Source organism: Leucoraja erinacea, chromosome 34 (genome assembly GCF_028641065.1).
Source record: "Leucoraja erinacea ecotype New England chromosome 34, Leri_hhj_1, whole genome shotgun sequence".
NCBI lineage: Eukaryota > Metazoa > Chordata > Chondrichthyes > Rajiformes > Rajidae > Leucoraja > Leucoraja erinaceus.
This window is the reverse complement of record NC_073410.1, coordinates 13,345,488-13,357,523: the sequence shown is the minus strand read 5'-3', so window position 1 is coordinate 13,357,523 and position 12,036 is coordinate 13,345,488. Positions and strand designations below refer to the sequence as shown.

At 38.8% G+C, this 12,036-nt stretch overlaps 1 protein-coding gene across 1 annotated transcript in view; it reads left to right on the top strand.

Annotated features, from left to right (window-relative positions):
• The window catches only part of sec31b (SEC31 homolog B, COPII coat complex component), a 62,240-nt gene that overhangs the window by 34,549 nt on the left and 15,655 nt on the right, over window positions 1-12,036 (top strand). The window contains exons 20-22 of the mRNA XM_055661866.1: window positions 806-1,007; window positions 2,191-2,589; window positions 9,679-9,737. Of these exons, the coding sequence (XP_055517841.1) occupies window positions 806-1,007; window positions 2,191-2,589; window positions 9,679-9,737 (660 nt within the window). The remainder of the gene's footprint in view (window positions 1-805; window positions 1,008-2,190; window positions 2,590-9,678; window positions 9,738-12,036) is intronic.

Here is a 12,036-nt window from a genome sequence, read left to right as displayed (position 1 = left end):
TTTTCTATCCATTCTTTGGAGCTTTATCCTGTTAACGTGTTGCTTGGCTGTGCATATTCATGGACTCGCTTTGCTACATTTTCATTCTACCTTTTGCATAGTGCAGTTGGTTTGGCAACTTGTTTGGGCCAGGTATCACTGTGCTAACTTTGGATTGCCAAACATCTAAACTATTTAGTCTATTTATAGCAAATTAGTTTCATAATGACTGACATATTCCTAGATGCCCTTCAATTTTCTATAATTTTTCATTGGATGTCTGGAACTTGCTATGTAACTTATCTGTACATTGTCTCAACTTTCTCTATATTTGTTCTGTGGTACATTATTCACTCTGCATAATTTATTCTCTTGTCCGACTTTGTAATCCATGCCTATGTATCTGTTGTGTTCTGCATGCGTTATGTTTAGTATATATGCACTTTGTCATTTTATTTGCACATCTAAATGTTTTGTATTTTTAAATTCAAAATGATTGGAAATTGAAATGTGCAATTAAGACTACAGATCCTCCCCAGATAACAGCAGGGTTTTTCTATTGCTGTGATCTTTTTATAACCCAGACAGTTTGCAAAGTGGATATATGCTGGTGAGCCAAGTTCCCACACAGCAGACTATGCCTACAAATCAGCAGCAACTGGCAAATTCCTCCCAAATGCTGGTCTGTACATAAGTGAGGCATTTGCAAGCTGGGGAGGGACCTGTAGTTTGATTAAAATTTGAATTAACGAAATGAATTGTCAGACTTGTTGAGTCAATTCATGTATATTTATTCTCCATGTAATACCATTGTTTTTGTCTTCAGCCTCCATATCAGACCCCCTTTTGTCCTCAGGCCCAAGTCCGTCCATCAGCTCCAGCAGTATTCACTCCACAGTCTGCCACATCAGCCGCCCAATTTGCTGTCTCTGCCCAGGGCATTGCGGGTAACACCACCAATATCTACTCCAAACCAGGAACAACACACCCTGCCTATCCACAACATCCTACTGCAATATCTGCACCAGGTAATTAATTTTATACATGGGTAGATATATATTATTAATTTCTCTACATATATGTTTAATTCATTGGCCTTAGAGTTAATTCTTCAAGTTCTCAGCCAGAAGAGCAAGGAAATGCAGTCGGGTTGTTAAGGGTGAAGTTCAGTTAAACATCAAGAAATTAATTAATAAGTGAACTATCATGCATGTAAGATCATATTTTAGAATTTTGCAAAGTCAAATTTTTTTATTGGGAAGTTGGATTCATTTTTGGTTTTAAGTTGTTAGTATTTATGAGTAACAGATGAGCAAGCCCATATTCAATCTGACCCCAGCAATGATATCAATTGTAAACTGAACGATGGATAATTCCATTTCATCCACCAATTGTTGCTTGCATAGATGTTCATTTTCAGCCATATCCACAGAGACCGACCGAGAGTGTCCACCAATTTCATTTGGGTCCCATCTGATTATATTTTCAATCATCAGTATGGATTAGATTTGAACCAAATATGAAAGTATGTGTCTAACCCACCATTTCGTCTTTGTGTTTTTAAAATTTAAAACATGTGGCGTTCAATTTTTTTTCTTAACCGCAAATTGGTCGTTGCGCGGTAGGGTTGCTGCCTTACAGCGCCAGAGACCCAGGTTCGATCCTGACTGTGGTATTATCTGTACGGAGTTTGTACATTCTCCCCGTGACCTGCATGGGTTTTCTCCAGGTGTTCCAGTTTCCTCCCACACACCACAGAAGTACAGGTTTGTAGGTTAATTGGCTTCGGTAAAATTGTAAATTGTCCCTAGTGTGTAGGATCATGCTAGTGTACGGGGTGAGTGCTAGTCGGCATCCCAAAGGGCCTGTTTCCGCTCTGTATTTCTAAACTAAACTAAATCCCAGTAGATTCTGTGGTTCAGTGAGATTTCCATTATTTGGAATTTTTCAGCATTTTTGGTCAAATGAATTCTTTGTATCTGCAAATGTTCAGCCTGTCCATATCTATTTTAGGATGACATGTGAATAAAGAGAAATGCTCCGTTTGAAAATTGCATCTCGGCTATATATTGGCTATATATTTGATTACATTTTTAAAGAGGTATATTGTTTCTAAGGGGTGAATAGCATGCAAGAAAACAAATATTTTGACATTCTTTCATAATGTGATGTTATATATAATTTGGATTTGTTTTTGTTTTTTTTCCATAGCCTTTTCACAATACCAGAATTATGGACAGCCAAAAATTCCTTCAAGTGGACTGCCGACCTATCCTCATCAGCAACCTATGCCAGGTTCGGGGTTGACCGGCCCAACCCAACCTACAGCCTCATTGAGCGGTCCTACAATGCCCAGTGTGTCCATGCCAGGACCATTGTTAATGGCTCCTGCTTCAGTGCCATCTTATCAACCCTCCAGCATTATTGCACCATGTACACAGCCTGGACCATTGTCAGCTTATCCGGGACACCACCAGCATCAGGTTCACCATCCTACATCTCTACCAGGAATTCACCCTACTTTTCCACATCCCCCTGGAACTGGAGGCCCAGGAGCTCCTTCTTCTAAACCATTCATGGCTGCGACTATTCCTCCTCCTCCTCCAACAGGTATTCAGTCATTAACTGTTACCCCTATATGACTGCATGGTTTAATAGACTAACTATTTCTCTGTAGCAGTTTGTTTGTTTAAGGCAAAAAAAAAACCTGCTAGAGGAACTCAAATGCTGAGATCCTCCAGCATTTTGTTTTTAGCTCATGATTGCAGCATCTGCAGTCTCTTATGTCTCTCGTTCACTTATTTGTGTGTGCATGTCTATCCACACATAGAAAAGGCATACATGGAAATCTTTAATCCATTTTTGAGACCCGAGACGTTAATGCTAGATTTACATTTAAATCAGTGAACATATTACATAATTCAGTACAAAAGTAAGAACATCAAATGTTGGTAATACTCAGCAGTTCATATAGTAACTATGGAGAGAGCAACATTTTTTAAAAATTCTGATGGAGAGCCCTGGTTATTCTAATAGAGAATTTACCTGTTAATTCGGACTTACTCTTTGCAGATGGCCTGAGTATTTTCATAATTTTACTGTTTTCTTTCAGATTTCCAGCTACTATAGTATTTGTGTATTATTTAATAATTACTAATTCTTTAGTATCTTGTTTTAATGAAGAAAGGAAGTGTCAAGTGGAATCTTGAAAGGATGTGAAAATATGCATTTCACAATTAACTAGTTTCACTAGTTTTGAATATTGTACTTCTGAGAAACATGGGATTAATATTTGCAAAATTTCTATTTTTCCTCACTGTTTCGGTTCCTTTGTGCTGCTTCTCCAATATTCGCGGTTTGTCTGGATGAAGTTCCTGCCCCTTTCTGCGTTTCTCCCCAACCTCCCACCACAATCAGTCTGAAGAGGATCCTAACCAGAAATGTCAGCTATTCCTTTTCTCCAGAGATTCTGCCTGACCCACTGAGTGACTCCAGCTTTTATTGTATTTTTCCTTAGTAAAATAGTCTTGTGTCTACCATCAATAATTGCTTGGCCGTGAAGGCAGATGATAACTGGAAGTTTTATCTGGCTGATGGAATAGGGAGAAATAATTTGGGTCGTGGGAGAATTCCTGCAAGCTTGATTTAAACAAAATATACATGGATATGACCACCTGATTTTTGTTTCAAACCTGTTTAGGATCAGTATGTGACTGAATTTATCATTTCATCAAAATTTGAAAAATATGTTAGGGGTTTTGTCAGGAACTCTTAAGTGCTATTCCAAAATGATTTTTGAATAACTTATTGAATAACATTATGGATATTTAGTCTGAAGCTAATTTTTTTTAAAGATCTGATGGGAACTGGAAATTTCTCTTTTTTTCTCTAGCCCTATTCCACTAAGTTTCAGAACGATGTTTTGGCTAGTTGAAGAAAACTTTTAATTGGAGCTGGCCGTCATGCTTCAGCACCCATTTCGCTGAGAAAGCGAGACTTAATCATTTTCCATCTCGTTTTTTGGTTGGGGATAGTGGTGCATGGTCCTGGAAACAGGAGGCCCATTAAGCATATTGGTTAACAAGGAACTGCAGATGCTGGAAAATCGAAGGTACACAAAAATGCTGGAGAAACTCAGCGGGTGCAGCAGCATCTATGGAGCGAAGGAAATGGTCTGAAGAAAGGTTTCGACCCGAAACGTTGCCTATTTCCTTCGCTCCATAGATGCTGCTGCACCCGCTGAGTTCCTCCAGGACTTTTGTGTACCTTAAGCATATTGGTTGTTGGGTTAACCTTTCAATAGGAGAGCCTTAAAGCTTTATGCCACATTCAAATACACTTGCATCAGTTTTATTTGAAGAACCTTCCTTTTAATCTGTTGTCTTGATCTGTTGGCATTTTCTTGAAGGGTTTTTCATCAATTTATGTGGCTTCGTTTTTTGCTTTCAGACTAGACCCTTAAGATAGGGTGCTTCAGTTTATTAGTGTCACTTGTACCAAGGTACAGTGAAAAGCTTTGTTTTGCATGCTGTTCAATCAAATCAGATAATACTATTCATAAATATAAACATGCCAAATTCAGATACAATAGAAAGAGCGGAGGGAAAGATCGTGTGCAGAATATAATTCTCAGCATTATAATGAAACAATTCCAGACACAATGTCCAGTGTCTGCAGTGCGTTAGAGGAGAATCAGATTGAGGAAAATTTAGATGTAAACAGAGCAAGTATTCTTAGCACTGTTTCCAACCAGCTACTTAGACTTGAGCCAAGTGATAGTACATTACTTTTTTGGATGCTGTTTGTCAGGAGAACCTTTTGGTAATGTTTGGAAAATTGACATTTTAAAAATTACAGGTGCAGTAATATGACTTTATTGTATGGAGTTGTGTTATCTAAATGTATAAAGTTATATCATGTAAACATATTGATATGTTTAATTCCTTTCATTATATTCAGATAGCACAATGTTACAGAAGGAATGGGTGACATTTCGGGTCGAGACCATTCCTCAGACAAAGAAAAAGGCTCTCGATGCGAAACGTTACCCATTGAGTCTGAAGAAGGGTCTCGACCCGAAACATCATCCATTCCTTCTCTCCAGAGATGCTGATTATCCCACCAGCATTTTGTATCTACGGTTTAGGACAGCATCTGCAGTTCCTTCCTACACACCTGGCATAATGTAACGACTGGTTGGGCTGTTGCTTCAGTGACCGAAGTTCAAACCAAACCTCTGATGCTGTTTGTTGGAAATTATTAAGTTACTATGTGGATTCCCTCCGAATACTCTTAATTCCCTCAAACATCCCATAGTTGTGCTGGTTCATTGGCAACTAAATTTTCCCTAGTATACAAGTCTGTGGTAGAATCTAGGGGGAGTTGATAGGCATGTGGATGGAATAAGACACAGGAAAAGTTAGTAGGAATGGGATTGTTATGGGACTGAGTGGGCCAAAAACTACCTTGTATGTTGGAAGGAGATATTGATGAATAAATCAGTAATATTACTAATTTATTATTTTTCATTACACCTTAATGCGTTTTTAATTAAGATTGAATCTGAATACTCTGGTGGCAAATTATATTTGAGCAACTAATTTGCATTAACTTAATCGGGGCAGTCACGGTGGCACAGCGGTAGAGTTGCTGCCTTACAGCAAAATGCAGCGCCAGAGACCCGGGTTCGATCCCGACTACGGGTACTGTCTATATGGAGTTTGTACGTCCTCCCCGTGATCTGCGTGGGTTTTCTCTGAGTTCTTCGGTTTCCTCCCACACTGCAAAGATGTACAGGTTTGTAGGTTAATTGGCTTGATTTTTTTTTTTAATGTTAAATTGCCCAAGTTGGCGATATGCAGAGTACTGCCCTGCCGACTACAAAATTCAGAAGGTTCAGAAGGTATTGTAATTGCAATTGTTTTCAGATCCGTTCATTATAGTTCAACTTGTTACCAACTCTGAATATTTAATATACCGTCATTTGACACGTTGCATTTTGCGATCCGTTTTCTAAATTTATCCAATAATAGCACTGTTTCCTCTCTCATATCAGAGTTTTGTGAGGTTACTTTTATTGTTTGTTCCTCCCAATAACTTACTGTTCCTTGGGCACAAAAGTGAATAAAAGGACCCAACATTGTTTTAATACTTCCTTGTCATTTCTGGGACATTCCTGTCCATGTGCAGTTGACCCTGGTCAAATAACAGCATGCTAAGGAGCATGCCCTAAGGAGGTTTGTGTGGGCAACAAACAGAATGGAAAGCCTCCCCTTTCCATTTTGTTTGCTGCCCACACAAACCTAATCTGCTCTGCTTCTCCACTCTCCTCCAGTCAGCTCCCAAATATACTCCTTCGGAAGGTACTCCAGAGATTTGCAAGGTGGCCTTGGTCTTTGTTTTACTATCCTAGCGTGAAGTTTTCATTTCAACCAGGTTCTCATGATATCAGGGCACGAGGGTCTCCCAGTAACCCAGACTTCAAAAATGCACAGATGCCTCTGTACATCACAGTCATTAATTGATATTTCCATCCCAGGTTCTCATGCCATATACAATACAAACTTTAAGAATTAACATTACATACTTAAGATATATCAAATCATACTGTGCGAGTTTGAAAAAAATTCTGCTTTCAATTATGTTTATCAGAAAAGAAGCTTGCGAGTGTGGCTACTGGTTAAATGGGGAAGGTGCATAATGGATTCAACCATTTAAAGACTGTTAAATTAAGTTGAGTGGAAATACATTAACATAGTTCTAAACCAATTGAACACAATCAAATTTGAACCGAATAAGAAGTTCAAACATTTTGCAATGTCTTAATTTTCCACAATATGGTCTATTGCTAAAATATTGTTCAGTTGAGTTCCTTATATTTATGCCAAGTTTGGTCTTCTGGTTTCTGTTTACTTCCCTTAGTTTGATGTATATCTTTTGCTTAATTTTGCAATTTGATTGTCAGTTCTCCATGAAATAGCTGTGGCACATGTTCTTAGGAAAAAAGTTCTTGCATGATAGTAAGGAGTGATAATGTGGGGGTGCTTGTACCAGTGTATTGCAAGGATTGTATATCTTAATTCAAACTATTACATTAATATCTGTAGAATGGTTAATTGTTGCTTGTTTAAATATATCAAATTGGGAAAATCTTTGCTTGTCCTGTAGCATGATTTATACTGAGTAGTTTTTCCATGGAACCTTTCCATATTCTTTGATTTTTTCAGGATTCCTTCCATGGCTACAAAACCGACTTTATGCATCAGGTGAAAGGAAGTAACAAGTGCTTTGGCTTGTTTAGCTAGCCTTGTTTAAAGGCTTATCTGTTGAATGCGAGTGTTCTTCATGGCTTGTCTCTTTTCTACATCCTAATTCGTCAAATTGCACAGGTTTTTGGTCTAATTTAGGCAGAAAGAATTCTTCTGTACAATTTAAAGATTAATCTATAGTATATCGTGTACAGAATGTGAACATTGATGATCCTTTTGAAGTTTGCATGCTTTGTAAACACGATCAAAATATTTTAGAGGCATATTTGAAAATTGCTTCTGCAGCTAACAAAATTTGAGCAGTGTTTCATGCATTATTTTGCACCAGTCCACTTAATGTTAGATAGATTGAGTAGTAATCGTATTAAAGGATTCCCCTTCTTTTGACTTCTTATTGATCCCTGTAGACTGTTCTAATTTCTCAGAGGCCAGTGGTCTTTTGCTAACTCGGGTGTTCTATTCATGTCCAATTAATAAGATATGTCAAGGAGCTTCTTGGAGGGAATCTTGTGCTTCTCTCTCAAGCTGCTCACTTTTTCTTTTCAACTGCTGAGGAATATTTTAATTTGCATCTCTTTCCCTTGAAGAGGAACCAATACATTTTGCGAAATAACTCGTGCATAAGGTGGCCATGTTAATAATTGTAAATTCATTCAGACAGTAGGCATAAAGGAAATAGTCAGTGCAGAACCTTATTCCTTGTTCATTCCTCAAGTCAAGTCAAGTTTATTCGTCACATACACATACGAGATGTGCAGTGAAATGAAAAGTGGCAATGCTCGCGGACTTGTGCAAAAAAACAAACAAACAAACTACAAACAGAATGGAACAGAATCACATATTCTTTTACATATTAAATATTACTACCACAGTAAATACATAAATTAGTGAATTTTGTTCATTGATTTCAGTAAATTATCACGAGGCTCCGTGAGAAAAATGAACACTTTTACAATAAATAGAAGCAAACTAACAGCGAATAGTGAAAGGCCTGGATAGAGTGTATGTGGAGAGGATGTATCCACTAGTGGGAGAGTCTAGGACTAGAGGTCATAGCCTCAGAATTAAAGGATGTTCCTTTAAGAAGATTAGGAGGAATTTCTTTACTCAGAGGGTGGTGAATGTGTGGAATTCATTGCCACAGAAGAATGTGGAGGCCAAGTCAATGGATATTTTTAAGGCAGAGATAGATAGATTCTTAGGTACACAAAAATGCTGGAGAAACTCAGCGGGTGCAGCAGCATCTATGGAGCGAAGGAAATAGGTAACGTTTCGGGCCGAAACCCTTCTTCAGATAGATTCTTGATTAGTTTGGCTGTCAGCAGTTATAGGAAGAAGGCAAGACAATGGGATTAGGAGAGAGATAGATCAACCATAATTGAATGGCGGAGTGGACTTGATGGGCTGAATAGCCTAATTCTGCTCCAAACACTAATGACCTTATGACCTAATGAAGAAAATTCTTAAAGCCTTTTATAGGTGGCTGGTGCAGGATAGGCTTCAATGGTCCATTGCTTTCCGTTCATTCATGAGATATGCACATTTGTGGCAAGACACTAATTTATTTAACTAAAAAACTTGCTAGACAAATACATTTCAGAGTCTGAAATCAGATGTAGGGCTAGACTAAACCTCATGACAAATGTCCTTTATTGGAGAGCATAGGGGAATCATTGCTATCGATAGTTACATATTACTTTTTTATTTGCATTTTTGTTTATAACTAGTCCAAACCATAATAGCTGCCACCTTGTAGAATAAGGACAAAGCTTTAGTGATAAAGAGGTTCATCTCAATATAGAGCAGACAGGGTATTGGAAGTCCTGAAGCAACGTTAGGAACCCTTAAGCACATTGTTCTAAACAACTAAAGGGCCTGTCCCACTGTACAAGCTAATTCAAGAGTTTTCCCGAGTTTCCCCTAATTCAAACTCGGAGAATTACGGTAATAGCCGCTCGTAGGTACTCGGGGCTCTCGTGGACATTTTTCAACGTTGAAAAAATCTTCACGAGCTTACTGTGTTTCCCGAGTACCTGCCGTTAGCGTTACGAGCCGCTAAGGGACGTCCCGAGCTCCGACGTACCCGTTACGTACATTCTACGTGCTTACCACGAGTTTGTTTTTTGTTTTTTAACTCGGGAGAGCTCCTGAATTACCTCGTACAGTGGGACAGGCCCTTAAGCGCCAAGCAAGGAATCTTTCAGGGTGTTTTGGGATAGATTACATCAAAGATCTCCTGGTGCCAATAGCAATGAAACTGTGACTGTGTTTGAACTTTTACTGCGTTAACTTTTTTTGCATAAAATAACAATGCTGCTCTTAAGTTAGTTGTAACTACGCTGAAGTAATTGCAGCCTTGCAGTGAAAGCATCATTTTGTCACAATGCCTCTTTTTGTAGAAACATAGTCTCACATTATTTACTTTCAATAGGGTTCCATGATGGATGGAATGATCCTCCGGCAGTGCGGGCAGGGCAGAGAAAGAAAATGGTAAGTTGCACGTGAAAATGTATATATTTATTAAATATTGTTTATTGGGATAATCGTTTACTACAATTGGGATGAAATTGCATTAGGTGTTTTATGATTTCATTCAGAATCAACTAACTGAATAACTATTTCAGTTGCTGGCAGTGATCATACATGAAGGCACTAACTGAAATGACCACTATTTTGATCCCAAGCCATTTTTCTGGGCGGTGGTCTCCGATCTCTAGTCTCTTCCCATTACACTAAATATTTTGTTTTTTATTATTTCTGTTATACGGAAAAGACAAACAAATCTTTTATGAAGGCGAAAAGAACTGAAGATGTAGGAATCTAGCAGTAAACAAAATGCTGGAGTAACTCAGAGGGTCAGGTAACATTTCTGGAGGACATGGCTAGGTGGCGTTTTTGGGCCGGGACCCTTCTTCGGACAGATGCCATATATGTAATAAGCAGGTGTTATAAACTGTATTTATATACAGCTGGTCTCGGGCTTCCAAACGTACAATCAAATCACTGCCACCTGCTGCTTTTACCAAGAACATTTTGCATCCAATATTCAAACTCACCTTGGATCCCATGGAGCACAAACCTTATGGATCAGCCTTCTATGTGGTTGGGTAATTGATGTATGGTGTGGATGCTGTGGGCAGATGGCTCTATTCCTGTGCTCTGTGTGGAAAGTTGGGGAATGGAGATGATGACATTTCTCTACAACGAAACAGTATGAAATCAAGAGTTGAGTGACCATAAATATTCTATGCTGTGACGTTTTGAGACTCGTCTTCTCTCTTTTAAATTCTATGCCATGGGTCTATAATATGACTTGAAAAATAACAAAAAAGTAAAAGAGAGACTGTTGATTCTGAATCTCATGGGCAACAGAAGAAAGAATGTGCACATTTTATTCCCTCATTTCTCTGCAAACTGACCACCCATGATTGCCACTCCTCAGAACTTGCCTGACCTGAAACAGGAGCATTTATCTTGCTGATTCAATGCCTCTAAACTCAAGCAGTGAAGGTCTAAGTGGGGTCTCACATAACAAACCTCTGGCAGTCACCAGCCAAATATGATCTTCAGACAGTTCCAAAATACATAGCTGGAACAAAGACCTTGTACATTTTATAAGTAGCGCTGTAAGATCTTTTACATCAAGCTAATGGAGTAAATGGTGTTGAAGCGTAAATGCTTCATCTTCAAAGCTGCCTATGTAGTACTGCATCAATGTGTTTGCTAGATTAAGTTGTCAAGTCTCATGTGGTGCTTATACTCATGACCTTTGAGCACTTCAAGTACAACCCCAACCCCCAACACAGCTTCCTAATATCTGTGATTAACAGTATTTCATGTTTTGTGAAATCATTTCACAACAGTGACATTCTACGATTGCAGCTACTTGAAAACAAGAGAATGTGTAGGAAGGAACCACAGATGCTGGTTTACACCGAAGATAGACAGACGGAAAAAAGAGAATTTTGCATATCAGTTCACAATGGATGGAACAACAGAATATGTTGTTCCCAAATGGCGGTTAAAAACAGTTCCATCGTTTTTAGAAAATGAATTAAATTTATTTTCATTCTGTTTATTCTTCTTAAATAGTCCCTCGCGATTGAAGATGCTTCCTGTGTAGTTCTGAGGCAAATGTGGCATTACAGATTTTGTCACAGGTCGGGAAGGTAGACCTGTCAGGAGAGGTGGGTAGGTAGTTTGTGGTGATACACTACTTTTGATGCCCACATTGGCCTCGGCATATTCACTCTGAGTTACCATTGGCCTTCCAAACGGAACCTCCGCCACTCAGAGTAGTTAGAGGCCAAAGGCAATGTTGCAATGAAGTATTATAATATGCAAAATGTGGCAGGCAGGCTACAGGCAACAGTCTCCCACAAAGTATTGTCCATATAACTACTTTGTTATTTTTGGTTGCAAGATAAATATTGGCTAAATGATCAGGAGCAATGCTAATGGTATGGGCACAGAAATATAATTTAAAAAAGATTGTATTGCATGCAATCCAGATCATTCATAACATACATGAGTATAAAAGAGTGCAAACAGAGAAAGGAGCAGAATGCAGAATCTAACGTTGTAGCTACAGAGAAGGAGCAGGTGTAAGGGTGGCAACAGGGTAGATCTGGAATGTACCCTTATCATGTGAGCGGTTTGTTCACGAGCCTGATAACAGTGGGAAATGGTTATTTCCAGATGTGGTGGTACATGCTGGGGGGGGGGAGAGATGGGGGAGAGGGGAAGACTGGGGTGCGAGTGGTAATTGATAATGTTGGCTGCTTTCCGA